The sequence below is a fragment of the Canis aureus genome, chromosome 8 (genome assembly GCF_053574225.1).
Source record: "Canis aureus isolate CA01 chromosome 8, VMU_Caureus_v.1.0, whole genome shotgun sequence".
Taxonomy (NCBI): Eukaryota; Metazoa; Chordata; class Mammalia; order Carnivora; family Canidae; genus Canis; species Canis aureus.
In genome coordinates, this window is record NC_135618.1 from 57,194,589 (window position 1) to 57,211,259 (window position 16,671).

General features: G+C 50.3%; 1 protein-coding gene and 1 long non-coding RNA gene across 4 annotated transcripts in view; both read left to right on the top strand.

The window, feature by feature from the left end:
• Positions 1 to 16,671, top strand: part of LOC144319235 (uncharacterized) — an 824,173-nt gene that overhangs the window by 329,653 nt on the left and 477,849 nt on the right. The window lies entirely within an intron of this gene.
• The window catches only part of HS3ST4 (heparan sulfate-glucosamine 3-sulfotransferase 4), a 400,053-nt gene continuing 390,897 nt past the window's right edge, over positions 7,516 to 16,671 (top strand). The window contains exon 1 of the mRNA XM_077907089.1: positions 7,516 to 8,315. Within this exon, the coding sequence (XP_077763215.1) occupies positions 7,540 to 8,315 (776 nt within the window). The 5' untranslated portion in view covers positions 7,516 to 7,539. The remainder of the gene's footprint in view (positions 8,316 to 16,671) is intronic.

The window sequence follows — 16,671 nt, forward strand, 5'->3', positions numbered from 1 at the left end:
CAATAAAATTACAAGGGATCCCTGGGTGGCTTACCGGTTTGGTGCCTGCCTTTGGTCCAGAGCGTGATCCTGGAGTCCTGGGGTCGAGTCCCACATCGGGCTCCTGGCATGGAGCCTGCTTCTCCTTCCTCCTGTGTCTTTCCTTCTCTCTCTCTCTCTCTCTCTCTCTCATAAATAAATAAAATTACAGAAATTCCCATGAGATATATAAAAGAAGACTGAATGAATGGAGATTCACTTCGTATATTTCTGGATGGGAAAATCCCAACATTGTGGGTTTATTATGTAACATCGCAGTCTCGGATGCTGGGAAAATGAAGGAAAGAAAAAGTAAAGTAGATCTTTATGTAAAACTGTATACCGAAATAAACTTCAGATGTTTTAAAATTTAAATGTAGAAAATAAAACCAAGAATGTACTAGAAGAAAAATGTAGATGATCATTACAGACTTTGGGGAACACCATCTTTTATCAAAGGTAAAAACTATGAAGTAAATATTTGGGAGTCTGAGTACATAAAAATGAAACACATACACAATCAAAAACAGCAAAGGTAAGTTGCCAATAAAGAGAAACTGGTGACCCAATAATGGGAAGACACAGGATAGAGAGAAAAAAAAATCTGGTGTCCTTAATACTTAAGAGCCTTTCATGACTCAGTAAGAAATAGCAACCAAGCCAAAGAGAACCGGTAAACATAAAAATGAATGCCCCCAGGGTGTGTGTTCACACTGAACAAGAACATGAGGGAGGGATGGGGGAGTGTCCTCACGGGATAGATTTGTCTGTTTTTCTGATGGCTCTGAGAAAGAAGAGGTGGGAAAGGATGCCCTTATGCCTGTATAATTCTTGCCAGGGGAAGGCACTTAATGACTAGTTTTTCTTCTTTCGTACATCATCTGGACTTTGACTTTTTCGCCTATTTGATGTGGTGGTCATAGGACTAGCCATAGATAGTCCAACTACCAGGCAGGAAGCAGGGATGATTTGCAAGCAAGAAACTCTATTTTTCTATCCTTTAGGTCAGAATTGCTAGGGACCTGATGGGGGCAAAATGGGGGCTAAGCTTGCATATTGGCAACGATATTGCCTGGCGGTAAGTACAGCCTTCGGGTTCTGCACCTGTGTGACCTTACTCTCTGTGACCAGCGGATGGAGGGGAGGTGCTTGCCAGACCAGTATTGCTGCCTGCAATCTAGACCAGCACGGTGGCCCAATCTAATGTCCCTTTCAAAGGTGGAAAGGTTTGGGTATGAATAGAGAAAAGGAAAAATAGTCCCCGACGATGAAGATAAGGGAATGAATGACTGCGTTTTATAATGAGGGAAATCAATATTACATTAACACCTCGAAAGAGGCTCAGAGCAAGAGATGATGTTGTCTCTTTGTTCAGTTAAATCAGATGCCTGAAAGGGGGGAAGGCTTATATTGCTGAAGCCACCTCTGCTTTGGGAACCTGACAATAGAAACCTGCAAACGAGAAGGGCCTCATCCTGAGAGACTTTTTCATACCACATGATGATGGACTGGATAGTTATTAATGACTGAATGGAATCCTAGTATGTGCCAAGATCTTTGACCTTTATGATTGTTCTGCCAAGAGGGGAGTCTATGTTAAAAGACCAGGTGGTGCATTGTGATACTGTGATCTCTAATAAGAAACATGTATCAGATCTGCAACCCTGGTGCTGTCACAGAGCTCCTAAAACCCTAGGAATTTCCTGTGGTCAGAGCCTTAAACATCTCTTTTGTGGTGTTAATGAGGTGACTTTGGGAAAGCCTTTAGATAACCCTAAGGGTGGGGCCTGGTTGCCAGGGGAACCCACCATTTGATAAAAAGGCTGGAACTTTCAAGCAAACCACTTCCTATCCACACCTGGGAAGGGAGAGGGACTGCTGGTTGAATTGATCAATTCAATGGCCAAGGAGTTATCAATGGCCAAGGAGTTGATCAATCAGGACTGCATAATGAAGCCTCAATAAAATCCCTAAAGGACATGGAGAGCTTCCTTCTGGGTTGGTGACCACATGGAGGGACTAGAGACTGGTGCTCCCAGAGAGGGCATGGAAGCTTCTCATCCTTTCCCCATACTTGGCCCTACACATCTCTCTGGCTGTTCCTGAATGATATACTTTTATAACAAACTAGTAATATAATAAGTAAAATGTTTCTCTGAGTTCTGTAAGCTGCTCTAGCAAATCAATCGAGCCTGAGGAGCGGGTTCTTGGGAACTTCTGACTTACAGTCTGTGGGGCATTAGTGAAGGTGGATGGCCCAGACTTGACATTGGCATCTGCAGTGGACTGCACCCTGACCTGTGGGATCTGGTGCTATTTCTGGATTTATAGGGTCAGAACTGAGTTGACTATAGGACACCCAGCTGGTGTCTGAGAATTGCTTGCTCTCCTCAACCCCAACGTACATGGGAATTGGTACCAGAGCCTATTTTACAAACCGAGAAAGATCTTGGTCTTGGCTCTGGTTACCGTAACAAAATACTGCAGCGGGTGACATCAAAGACAGGAGTGTGGCTCACCGGGCTGGGGCCCAGAAGTCTGGGATGAGGGCACCAGCATGGTCAGGTTCTGGTGAGGACTCTTCCTGGGTTGTCTTCCCATGGCTGGACATAGGAAGAAGCAGAGATAACTCTTCAGTTTCTTATGAGGCCAAAATCCTATCTGATCATGACCTCATTTTAACCTTAGCTACTTCCTAAAGACTGGATCTCCGGACAGGCTCACCTTGGGGGTTAGGGCCTCAACATATGAATTTGGGGGAGACACAATTCAGTCCTTAGCAGTAAGTAAGCAGCACATAAATATAAAAAGATGTTTGGCATTTATCTTTTATCATTTCCTTTCTTCCCGGCTTTTCTCTCTTGCTCTTTTTCTAGCTTCCTGAGTTGAACATGTAGCTCATCTGTTTTTAATTTTTCTTCTTTTTGGAGAAGTATATTGAAGATATAATCTTTCATATAAGTATTGCTTAATTCCATCTGCCAGATTCTGCTGTTTCAGCTCTAAGTATTTCCTGATTTCCCATGTGAGATCCTTTCCAATGCAAGTTTCCGTAAGGTCATGGCATTATTATTTTTTAATCTTTTGCTCTTTTTACAAGCATATAATGTTCCTCTTTGTTATCGCATTGGTTTTGTCTGGAGCTTTGCCTCCAAATTGCTACAGATACACTTTTTATTGATAGGTAAAAGCCAAAATGGGGGAAATCTATCTGCTAGATATGAGACAAGAGTTCTGTCTCTACCGTCTTGGCACCATTCATTCACTCTGTGAAAGGGAGTTCTGACACTGGCTCACTGAAGTCATTTTGCTAAACAGCACGGAAATGAATGGGTATGTACGTTTTCATTAGTCAGATCAGCTAGGCTGTGCTGTGCTCACAACCAAGGGGTTGAGAACAGCCGAGGTTTATTTCTTGTTCATGCTGTATGTTGTCAGAGGCTGGAATTAACCCTAACCTAGCTCAGTGTGGAGGATCCAATAGCTGGTAGGTAAGAGAGGCTCTATCTGGTTTCCTGTACAATTGCCAGGCAGGAAAAACACACTGCCACTGGTAGATCTTCCACTGTGTGCCGAAGCTTCTGCCTAGAACATACCACTTTACCTCTGCTCAAGCTTCATTAGCCAAGTGCCACAAATCAGACTTAATTTTAAGGAGCCAAGAAAAATAGATCCCTCCTGTGGGCCACGGGAGAGCTGACAATATTCCAAAGCCAATTTTTGCTTCTTGTTGGTTTGTTGATTTTTGTGATGTGAGTTATCATATATCCTTCCAGTGTTTCTTTCTCCCCCACCCCTTTTTAAAAGATTTGATGTATTTGTTTAAGAGAAAGAATGCATGCTCACATGAGCAAGGGGTGGGGGGCAATGGAAGAGGGAGAAGCAGACCAATGTAGGGCTCCATCCCAGGATCCTGAAATTATGACCTGAGTTGAAGGTAGACGTTTAACCGACTGAGCCATCCAGGCACCCCTAGTAAATTTCTTTAATAAAAAACCACACTGAGCTGAATTTAGCCACAGTTAGTTTCTATCGCTTAAAAAAGAAAAAAGCTACAGAAGGCATTGGACTTGCCATTATATACGCTACTGAGCAGATTTGGAGAGTGAACTTCAGTTTACACATTGGGCTGGTCTGAAGAAAGGGCACACGCAGATTTTTCAAGGATGAGGCTTGAAGAAGCAAGGCATGGCAGGAGCCAATGTTTAAATCTAAGTAATGATTGGTAGCCACCACATGCCAGGCGGGGAGCCAGGTATTTTTTTGCATATGTGATCTAAATCAATTTAATTTTCTAAAACCAATTCGAGGTGAGTCTTATTATACATGATTTATATCTGCATACACTGAAGCTCAGAAGGGTGAAATGACCTGCCCCAAAGCCACGTAGCCAGGAAAGGACAGCTTCGATTTGACTCCATCATCTGAGCATACAGAGGTGAAACAGAATCTTGCAAGGTGTACATTCGGAGAGTAGACACCGTTTGGTTTGGTGGGACTGTGAGTTACAGGAAGGGTGGGAGGGGATCTTGAGTACAAAGGTAAGAGGTTGGAGTTTATTGGTTAGGCAGTGAGAGGGAGGTTTTGAGCCATAGAGAGCATTACCAGAGCTCTGATTGATTGATGGATTGGTCTGCTCTTGATGTCTGGGATGATAGGGAACGAGGCACCCCGCAGACCTGGAGACCAGCTGGAGAAAGATTGTAAAAACTCGGAAAAGCCTGAATGAGCATGGGTGTTGGCGGTGGAAACAGAAAAAAAAAAAAAAATTTCTATCCATTCTCCAGACCCTTTGGGAATTGCTGAATGAAGTCTGAGTTCTCCCTATGTAGGTGGCTCCTACTTTTCATTATAGGTTTCTCAAAAACTTGCTCCCAGAAAAAGCCTGGATCAGGAGCAGGAAAAAAAAAAAAAAAAAAAAAAAAAAACAGGCAACTGCCTAAGTAGGAAGTCTACAACACTCCTTCCCCCCCAAATCACCTCTTCCCCATCAGTTAATGGAGCCTGACATTTCCCCAATGGTTTTTATTCCATCAAGAGTGTCTTACTCAAGCGTGAGTAGTTGAGGACAAGAGGAAGAAAGGATGCTGGCAAGTTTCCTCACTGGCAGTGCCCGGGCAAGTTACAGTAAGGTGTGAGGACAATCTGCTATTTCAACAAAAACCTTAAACCCAGATTTTATGGAGGTGGTGGCTGGGTGGGAGGCAGCCCTCAATTAAAAAATATTGCAACCAGTTTAAATTTCTTAATATCACTGTACTGGCCACATCCAGCTCTCCGTCTATCATCCCTGGGTTAAATTTTAAAACCACTGGATGAAAAGTTTTCCAAATCGGAAAAGCGCACGTGTGGTAAAGCTAACTACACAGCAGGTTCACGTGGACGGTTGGGGGGTGTGTGTGGAGAAATTTGGGCTCTAGACACAGAGAGCCCTGGGCCAGATCCTGGGTATCCTGGTACCTGGGCATTGAAAGGAAGGTGGGCCACGGCAGTGGCAAGGTTTGCTGCAACCAGGGCCTCCTGGCCGACCACCCAGAACTGGGCTGCGAGTGGAAAGAGGGATGGGGAAAGCTTGTGTTTCTCTCCGCTCCAGTTGGCCCCTTCCCATTAACATTACAGTAATGCAGTTGTGTGGTGTTTGAGAAAGCATCCCTAGTTACAGGGAATGATTTACAGGACACCAGACTCTGCATTTCAGAGGTCTCCAGCGTACCATAAAAAATATATTATAAAGGAATAATCTTTATCTGAACCAAAGCTGCAGTGAAGGAAACTCATGTCCAGCTGAGAGCAGCAGTGAGCTTTTGTTCACTCAGGGAAAAGTCCGTGTTCTTCATCTTATTTGATTAACATTTCCCCCCCCTCTCTTTGGCACTAGGTATCTAGTTAATATTTAGACATTCTATACATTTTCTTTCAACTGTTGTTCCTATTACGTGATCAAACAAAACCAGAGATGCCAACCACATCAGCCGGCCCAGAGAAGGCAGACCTACCCCACCAGGCACCCAGCTGAGGCTGGCAGGGTAAACAGGACTGGGCTCTCTGGAGCCAGCGTCTGGGAGAGGCCGGCCGGAGGGGTGTGCAAGGGAGGGCCAGTCCCTGTCCCCGGGAAGGGGCCTCTAAGAGTTCGTTAGAGTGCCTCGGTTGATCTCTTTGCCTCTTCCCCACCCGGTTCCTGCTACCTCCCTGAGCAAAACGCAACGGGAAGCAGTGTCTAGTTTTGAATCTTCCAGAGCCTTCTGATGTTTACCATTCCCCCCAGGAGAGGAAGGTGAGGAATGGAAATCTCTCTGCGAAGAAAATATAGTTAAAAGAAAAAAAAAAATCAATGAAGCGATGCACAGACACCCTGCCACCCAAGCTGTCTCTGCTTATTAGGGTGTTCAGAGCGACGATGGGCTCGGTCTCTATCAGTCCGGAGAAATCTGAGCTCCTTTAAGTGGCCATGCCCCCAAGGGGCGCAGGTGTACCCGTGGGTAAGAATGTCGCGTAGGGGGCTGTTTTGGAGCAGAAAGCACCGTCACCCAGTGTGTGTTGGGGGTAGGGGGGAGGAGGCAGAGGCTAAAGCTCTAGGGCCGGGATACCCGGGGGCTGGTGTCAAAACTCCACCCATCGGGAGCTCCAAGATGAGATGGGGAGGCCGGAAAGATGGAAGTTTAGATGAGAAGCAGTTAGAGAGAAGAAATGACGCCCGGGCCCCCGGGAGGAGGATATCCGGGGTGAGAGCAGGGCGGGTCAGGGAGGGGCGTGGAGGCCCCGGGCCCCCCGGCTCCCGGGCGGGGGCGCGGCCGCGTCCCTAAAAGTATCGGGAGCGGGTCGGAGAGCGCGGCGTCCAGGCTCCCCGGGGAGGGGAGCGCGGGGCGCTGGGCGGGGCCCGCCTCCAGGGCGCGCGTGTCGGGGGCGGGGTGGGGGGCGGGGGGGGGGAGGAGGCGCGATCCTTGCGCTCCCCGCGCCCTCCCCGCGCCCTCCCCGCGCCCGGGCCCCGGCGCACGCCTCCGCCGCCGCGCCCCCCTCCGCAGGCGCGCGAGCCGCACTCCCCTCCCCCGGCGGCGCGGGGCGCGCGCCCGGCCCCTCCGCCTCCCGTCCGCCTCCCCTCCGCGCCGCTCGGCTCTCCCGGCAGAAAGTTAGCAGCGGGGAAGGAACTCGGGGCCGCACCAGCGCGCGGCGGCGGCGGCGGCGGCGGAGGCTGGAGCGGGCGCCGCGGCGGAGCTGCGCACGGAGCAGGTGCCGCCGGCGGGTCCGCGCGCCCCCCTCGGTCCCCGCGCCCGAGGCTGGGGGGGTGGCGGGGGGCCGCCCGGACCCCGCGGGAGGAGCGCGGAGGGGGGGCCATGCGGCCGGGCTCCCCCCCGGCGCAGCGGGACAGCGGCCAGGGCCGGGGGCGCAGCGGCGTCGCTTCATGCAGCCGGGGCGGCTGGGCAGCGGCGGCGGCGGCGGCGGCGGCGGGGGCGGCGGCTGAAACCATGTCCGGGCAGCGCCGGGGGCCGCCGCCGCCGCCGCCGCCGCGAGCCGGGAGCCGCGATGGCCCCGTGGCCCGCGCCTCCTCCGCCTCCGCCTCCGCCTCCACCTCTCGCCGCGCCGCCGCCGCCGCCCGGCGCCTCTGCTAAGGGGCCGCCGGCGCGCAAGCTGCTTTTCATGTGCACCTTGTCCCTGTCGGTCACCTACCTGTGCTACAGCCTCCTGGGCGGCTCGGGCTCCCTGCAGTTCCCGCTGGCGCTGCAGGAGCCGCCGGGCGCCGCCGCCGAGCCCCCGCCGAGCCCGCCGCCACCCTCGCCGCCGCCTCCCCCCGTGCGCCTCGGCGCCCCCTCGCCGCCGCCCGCGCCGCCGCCGCCGGACAACGCGAGCCGCGGGGAGCAGCCCCCGGAGCAGCCCCCGGAGCAGCCCGCCGGGGCCGGGGCCGGGGCCGGGGGGGCCGGGGCCGGGGCCGGGGCCGACGGCTGGGGGCTGGCGAGCGGCGGCGGGGGCGCCCGGGACGCCTGGCTCCGGACCCCGCCGGCCGCCGGCGACATGGCCACGGCGCAGAGCGCGCTGCTGGAGAGGGAGGCGCCGGAGTCCAGCACCGCCGACGACGAGCTCGCAGGCCGGAGGGCGGCCAACGGGAGCAGCGACCGGGGCGGCGCCGCCGGCACCCCGGACTACGGGGAGAAGAAGCTGCCCCAGGCGCTCATCGTCGGGGTCAAGAAGGGGGGCACCCGCGCGCTGCTGGAGGCCATCCGCGTGCACCCGGACGTGCGGGCCGTGGGCGTAGAGCCGCACTTCTTCGACAGGAACTACGAGAAGGGGCTGGAGTGGTACAGGTAGGACCCGGGGCTGCGCGGGCGGGGCGGGGCGGGGCGGGGCCGGGTGGGCGCTCGGGGACCCCCGGAGGGCAAGCCGCGGACGCGCGGGCGCCGTGCCCCGAGAGCGCCTCGGCCCCGGGGGCCCTCCCCGCCCACCGCTTGGCGGGGGCTGCTGTGCACGCCGGCCCGGGACCACTTCATTGCAGGGCGAGGGGCGCGGGCACCGCCTCGCTCCTTTCTGGCTGCCCCAGGCTCCGCGTCCCGGGGCAGGTGCCTCGTGCCTCCATCCGCCCAGCTCGGGGCCCGGGAATCCCGGCCCTGGTGCCCGCGGGGGGTGTCTCCCAGCTCCCTGCGCTTTCCGCGCCCTGGGGACGCCGAGGGAGGAATGGAGCACAGGGCAGCGAGATGGATCTGGGGAGGGGAGGGTGTGTGTGTGTGTGTGTGTGTGGGGGGGTGCTTTGAGGTCCCCGGGAATCTCTTGTCGAAATCGCCCTGAAACGCATTTGCGTGGCCGGAATCCAACTTCGAGTATTTGCAGGTTAGAGCCACAGGAGCACGCAGCTGTTCAAAAAGGTGATGCTGGCAAGTTCTGGCTTTCTAGTAAAGACGGAGGGCGCTCCCCGCCCGCCCCCATCTCCAGAACTTTCGATCCCCTTGGCTGCATGAACACACCGGGTTGGTTTTGCCTCGGCAGCCCCGGCGTCTGTCTACGCGACAGTTGGTGCTCCAAGTTCTTCTCGTGCACTGCACCCGTGTCCTTTCTAACCTGCGCCTCCTTCGCAACAGATTGGAGCTCCTGCCTTGTGGAAACGTTCACCTCTCTCCTCTTCCACCCTCTGCCAGTGCTGAGAGGAAGGGAGGAGAGAGGAGTAGAAAGTTAGGCGCAGGCGAAATAAATGAATAATCCAGCTTTCTTGCCAGCCATCACATTTAACCGGTGCAGATGCTCAAACGCAAACCTCCTTCGCTTTTTTGGAATCTCTTTCTTTTTCTTTTTTTCTTTCTGTCCCTCTTTCCTTCCGTTTTCTATCTCTCTGGAAAAACAGATCCGGATGGCTGGCCCCGTCTCGCTTGCATCTCCGTAATTAATTGCAATTGTCAAACAGAAACACGGGCTTTGTCAGCTAAAGTGATGTTATCATCTTAACAGAGCCAATAGGTAAAATACGAGGATTGTTTCCTGACAAGTCCCTTTCCTGTTGAAGAGATGTGCTTTCCAAGTTTAAATTACAGCCTGGGAAAGTTTTAGAAATAGCTTAACTGGGGAAATAGATAATAAATGGGTGTACTGTGATTGATTTCTTCCACTTTAAAAAATATGCCTTATGCTTTCAAAGCTTGAGAGAAGTACATTTAGGCATAAACATTCCACCACATTAAACTGAAACAGCAAATGTGTCTGTTAATGTCTTGTCTGTTTCAACAGCAAGAACTAATTGCAATATTTTCAGAGGCTTCAAACAGCCCCCTCCTATCAAAACATAAAACAGCAAATGCCTAATTTAACTGGAAAATCAGTATTTATAACATCACGAGCCGTGGCTTCCAGTTTGCGATTATAATTAAAAAGGTGTTAGGATGATTAATGCAACAACAGCAAAATAGAGAAAGGGGTATGATGTCTGGGAGGGTTTCAGTTGTTTGATTGTTGGGGATGTTCCGGTCTCTGCTGTGAGGTAGCCTCGGCCCTATGAGGGTATCGGTGGCTTTTTCCAATCCTGATCTTAAAACCGTGTGGCTCCGGAGAAGTGCCAAGTGCCCTTCTGGGGGAGAGAGAGGCATAAAGATCACATCTTTCCAGCATGTGTTCGGGTTGCTGGGTAGCAGCTGGGAATCGAGAAGGGAGTGTTTTATTCAGATGACTTAAAGTTTGATGGAGGGTGCGTGGTGGGGAATGAGTGTCAGGAGGTCCCATCAGCGGGCCTGGAGAATTTTCTGAAGGAGCTGGTAGGAGATGCCGGATTTTCTTCTCTTCTTTCATGCCGGGGCTGGGAAGAGGAGGCATGGAGACAGGCATGACAGGGCCGGGGAAGGTACTGTCCTAGCACTGTCGTACTCCCAGCCATCACTCATGTGGTGTTTGGGGCTGAGGGTGAATATTTGGTACCCATCCATCCACAGAGCTGTTAGACCAAAGACATGTGGTGGGCAGATCCCCTTGATCCTTACTTAAGAGGAGGACCGTGTGATTTCTCTGTGTGTCCCTCCCCGCCACCCCCCCACCCTTTACCCCAGTGTCTGACCCATGGCAGATCCTCACAGTGCTGGAGAAGAACCTGTGTGACACAGAGGATCTCGGTAGCCACCCCAAACTGGCTGCTGGGAAGACTTCTAGAAACCTCTTCGGCCCACGGGAGTGTGCTGGGGCTGCTCGGATACCTCTCCAGCCTTCCCAGGGACAGCAGTGCTTTGAGGGTATTTCTGGGATTTTCATAGGCTCCGTCTCTTCAGGCTCCTGTCTCCCTCTGCCATGGAGGAAGAGGGGATGACATCCTCATTATATTGTAGAAAAGGAAACCGTGGCATCAATTCAAACGAGTAAGAGAAAGCCTTCTTCTTCTTTCCCTGCTCCAACCGCATCTTGTAAGTGGTGGCATCTGTGCTTGAACGTACTTGAATGGTCACACTTCCTCCCCATCCACGGAGCATTCCCTGCAAAATCTCCCTCTGCTTGCCAGACGGGAGGGCCACAGATGAATGAAAGGTTTCGATTCTCTCCCCCACTTGTTTTCTTTCCCTTTTGCTCGTCTGCTGTGCTGCTGCGGGAACCTGCTCGGTCTGCAAGTGTTTCTGGGGATGGTGTTTTCAGCCAGAGGGAGAAGCGAGAAGGATTTGGGGCAGCTCCGGGCCGCGCTGCTTTGGGCTTCCTTCCTCTCCCGGCGGAACGGCCCTGAGAGTTGTTATTTCCCTCTGTGTCACTCCAGTCGTGTCCAAATCCGGGTTTTGCTTTCTCCTACGCTGTTGATCTAATGTGATTTAAAAACACATTTGAGATTAGAACGCATGCCTCCGATTTCAGGGCAAGATAGACTAATGGATTAGGGCGGGAGTGTTAAAGCTATGGGGGAAGCAAGCCTCACTTCGAGGATCGACTCAGGCCAGTAAGTGGGGGGTAGACTCGTCCCTCCACTCCCCATCCCTCCAAACTGGTAAAAGGAGAGAGCCACACGGAACCTTCCAGAATGGGCTGCTCCAGGCTGTCTGGGCAGAGACCTTACGCTCCTCTAAGGGACGGGACCTGGCGGCAGGTGTGCCGAACTCATCCAGGTGACAGGGCTGCCCTGAGTGTTAAAGGCCGTGCAGTAACCGTGACTGCTTAGCCCCGCTCCAGGGTGATGGGAAGGGAACCTCCGTGGCTTCAGACTGTCTGCGCTGCCTATAGTTCATACACTCCTCCCATCTGCTAAGGGGAGATCACTCTGGAACATGCTACCGTCGTCGTACTACCCGGAGGAAAGTGGCTAACAGCACTGTTTGCACCTAGTATCTGGAGAGAGGCTGAGGGAGGACTCCAGAAAGGCACTGGCACTTAGGAAATGCCTGTTCCTACAGTGCTGGGTGCTTTGTGGATGTGCTCTCACATTTGAGTGTCCTGATGAGGGTTGTGAGCTAAATAGCGGCCTTTGTGTTTTACAGGTGGCTCTCGGAGGAGCGTGCATGATGGGCTCAGGGTTGCTCAGCCGGTTAGTGGCTGAGCTGACCCCATGCGTCTCAGTTTGTTTTTTTAAAGATTTTATTTATTTATTCATGAGAGACACAGAGAGAGAGGCAGAGACCCAGGCAGAGGGAGAAGGAGGCTCTATGCAGCGAGCCTGATGTGGGACTCGATCCCAGGACCCCGGGATCACGCCCTGAGCCAAAGGCAGATGCTCAACCACTGAGGCACCCAGGCGACCCCATGCGTCTCAATTTCACAGGGCTGATTTCTTCCCTCCCATCCCACCACCACACAAAAACAAAAACTACTAACGAGATGTTTCCCTTCCTTGTTAACATTTAACAGTCCTTTAATAAATATCATTTACTTATTATTACACATACCCAGAACTGCTGTTAAGTACAGGGGAAACCGTGGTGACTAAGCACTTCGTGGTTCTGAACCAGACATTTGGGTGGTGGGCAGGGGAGACAGTGGACAGTCTCTTGTTACCTTTTTAATGTGGCTACTAGAAAATTTTAGCATCATGCTTGTGACTCACATCATATTTCCACTGGGCAGGGCTCCTAGTAGAGCAGTGCTTTTTAAGCTTTAAACGTGCACGCGTCACCTGGGATGTTGTGAACATGCAGGATTGTGAGTCAGCAGGTCTGAGGGAGGCCCTGAGAGTCTGCATTTCTAACATCCCAGGTGTTGCCGGTGCTGCCGATCGCTGGACCTCACTTTGAGTAGCAGGGGGTCTAGAGAGAAATCGGTGCATGGGTGTGTGTGCCCAAACATGTGATTTTAAATCGAATGACTAGGGAAAACTTCTCCGTGAGGGTGATGTAAATCAAGTGAAAGAGGAAGATCCTGTCATGTAAAGATCTAGGTAGAGAGGTTTCCAGTAGTGGGAAGGGCAGGTGCAAAGGCCCTGAGGTGGAAGCGATCCTACTGGTTTTATAAAGGATTCTTTCAGTATTCCCAGTGCACAGTGTTTGTAGCTGGTCAAAACTGGGTTCACAGTCTGACTTTACAAGTTACTGGTGTATGATTTTGGATGACTGATTTAGCATCACTCGGTTTTAGTTTATCTGGGAATAATCCTTCTGAGATTTTTGGGAGGAATAAATGAAATAATAAAGGTGGATGTATAAAAAATGAGTCTTTTATTTTTTTTAAAGATTTTATTTATTTATTCATGAGAGATAGGGAGAGAGAGAGAGGCAGAGACACAGGCAGAGGGAGAAGCAGGCTCCATGCAGGGAGCCCGATGTGGGACTCGACCCCGGGTCTCCAGGATCACGCCCCGGGCTGAAGGCAGCGCTAAACCCCTGAGCCACCCGGGCTGCCCAAAAATGAGTCTCTTAGAGCAGAAATCCAAATGGACTCAGCTCCTGAGATTTTTTTTTTTTTTTTTTAATTTTTCAAGTCTGTTTGGTCTCCTATGCTTTACCTTTCATCACAGCTGTCCTAATATTGACTGAAGAGTCTCTTATTGGGGATTTTTTTTTTGGGAAAAGTCTAATAATGATTGGCTTTGCAATCTACATCTGCTTGACTTTTTAAACCAAGGGTCACCAACTCTCCTACCCAGTGAAATAGACTAGGTGGGGAGAGACCGAGGGCACTTGCTTTTCCATCTGCAAACGTTAACCACATCCTCCACTTGGTAGGAGGAGCTGGAAACCCAGGCCTTGATGTGAAATCTCTTGGTTTTTAACGTTGGCAAACATTAAAATTTCTTAAAAGCGCTGTGTGGGCCAGCACCGTTGGACAAACAAAACACATCTGTGGGCTGGATACAGCCAGCTGGCTACCAGTCGGTGACCTGTGGTTTAAACTCGTTTCAGAAAGTAACTGGCATAGCCCTAGCCTTTGCAGTTGCCAGAATTGTGGCTTACGGGTGCTGTTTTAGTTTAGATCCCCACCCCCCCTTTACAGATTTTGCAACAGCAACTAAGGGGGGGGGGTACCTCCCAGATAGATTGCAACAATAACAAAAGGAGCTGGTCATAAAGAGGAACAATGAGGAAGAAAAAGAGAATTCATAAGTAAATTTCCCTTTTTTGTCCATTGAACATTTTCTTGAAGGCGGGACCACTCTTCAGTTGTTCCCTCATTAATCAGGAGCTTGGGTATGGGATCCGTACAGATGAGTTGCACCGAAAAAATAGACTCCGGCCTGGTGGATTCAGTAAGACCTGAGAGATGGAGAAATTGGGTTCTCGCTTTTGCTCTGCTATATTACTAGTTCTGTCTGACCTCAGGTTACTTGGTCTGTTTTTCTTCTTTTTAAAAAAATTTCTGAGATAATGAGACTGTTGTCTGCAAAGGGTCCGTTCAGTGAAATCCTTCGGTTCTAGAGCAGACTTGTGTGTTAGACTTTCTAGAGGGAGGGAGCCAGAAGGGGAGAAGCAACATTGTACAGAGCGTGTTTTTATATCCGTCTCTGAGCCCAGAGGCCGCTGCCTCTGCCCGGTGTGATCGCCATGCCTCAGTTTCTCCATCTGCAGAATGGGCTCAGTATTACTTACTTCCCAGGGATTATGCGATGATGAGATGAGTTGATGACGTAGGACATGGCTCTTTCCCCTCTTTCTCTCTCTCTCCTCTTTCCCCCATGCCTTTCTTCTCCATCTCCCCTGCCCATCAGTACTGAAGGTCCTAAAGAGAAGGCTGTAACGCATTTTTCGTTTGAATATAGCCTTTTATTTCAAGATTATGTCTGAATGAGGGATTTCAAACCCTGAAGCAGCTCTTAAGTAGCTCTCCAGAGAATAATCAAAACCGGATTCCAGAATTTGGTCTATTGTAACTGGAGCTGAAGGAAGGGAAGAGTCTGATTTCATGAGGTAGCTGCAGCCAGGATTCTCCACCGAGGGCCTGGGGTAGGGAAATGGGCTGGCACTCTGGGCTTGTGTGCTGACATTTTCTTGAACCTTCCGTAGGAATTGATGCCGCTTGGCCTGCATGGCTACAGAGGCATTTAGAATGCCAAGGGCGTGCTTGCCTTCAGTTTTTCTGCAGAGCCGAAAGCATTTGAGAACGCAGGACTGTTGAGGCAGGACCCCCGCCTAACTCCCTGGCTTGAGATTTGGCTTCTTGCACACCGGTGTTCTCCAGCTGTTGTGACGTGACTTATTTATTTTTATTTTTACGTTTGTAGATCACACCAGCCGTATTTACTTTTAAACTGAGTCAGGAGAGAGGCCTCGAGATTTTAGGTGAATGAGAGATTGCTGGGGTTGTAGGGCAGGAAGATTTTTTTTTTGTTTTGTTTTAAAGGTTTTGTCTTTGCATAATGGATGATATCTCTGGAACTGATTGAACCTCCGCCCTGTTAAAAGTAATCTCTTGATTCCGTTGGTTTCTGCGGTTTAACAAGCTTCTGTATAACTGTCTTGGGAATTTCACTCTGAAATTATAATTCACTAAGGGAGCCTTTCAGCCGATCTTGCCATTAATTAAAAGCAGGCGGTTGAATTTTTTGTTTTAACACTCACTAGTTAGGATTGCCTCGCTTAAAATTTTTTTCGACCTTTATTTAAAAATGTACAAAACGTATTCATCAGGAAACAAAAAAAACACGTGAATTAGTATTTTTTCTTTGATTGTGAGTAATAGAAAATGATCTTAAACTATTATAAATAGAAAAGGTAATTTACTGGTTTCTGTCATTGAGAAGCCTAGGGGGTGATGACTTCAGGAAAAGCTGGATCCAGGGGCTCATATGCTATCACTAGGTCTCTGTTTCTTTCCATTCTTTGCCATGGTTTTCTTGACCTTGCTTTCTTCTCAGATAGGTTGTCTCACCACATTTTCGGCAAGATGATAAATAGCAACCTTAGACAAACATACTTGATGTTTATCAATTCTTTTGGAAATCATTTTTCCTAAGAGTTTCTTTCTTTCTTTTTTTTAGATTTTATTTATTCATGAGAGACATAGAGAGACAGAGACACAGGCAGTGGGAGAAGCAGACTCACTACAGGGAACCTGATGTGGGACTCGATCCCAGGACCCTGGGATCATGCCCTGAGCAGAAGGCAGACGCTCAACCACTGAGCCACCCAGTCATCCCTTCCTAAGAGTTTCTATAAGAAATTCCCGGAGGTGCCATTGGCCCAGGTTGGGTCATGTGCCTGTTCCTAAAGCAGTCATGGTGTCGTGCTCTTATTAGACCCCGGTGATGTGGTCACTCACCCCTTTGGCCTGGGATAGTGGTTGGGGGCAGGGAAATAGAGTTAGTCTCATGAAACCATAGGGAACAATTTCCCCATAAGAACAAAGTGTTCCAGGGTTCCGTTGTCAGAAATGGGGGCCATTTGAACCACGTGCTCATTAAACCTGTAAAGATCAAGTCTGGGACAGGTACCCGATCTCTCTGAGTGTTTTTAGAAAGAGGTACAAAGGGTTAGTCTGGGGAGGTCCGGTGGACTTGTTTTAGTTATTCACTCACTTAGGTATTATTTAAACACATATCAGTTGTCAACTATGTGCTAGGGTCAGACATGAATCAGTCATGGCCAGTGACCTGAAAGAGTTTATGAAATAGGGAAATGGACAAGTAAGTGACTACATCATAAGGTAATGAGAGCTCTGACGAAGTGGGATTTATTCGAGGAATGGAAGGATGGTTCGATCGTAGGCAGTCTAACAACGTGATTGATTCTTACCATGAGCAAACGAGAAAAACTCTGTGATTCACTTTATGGATGCTAAAAATAGAGCTGA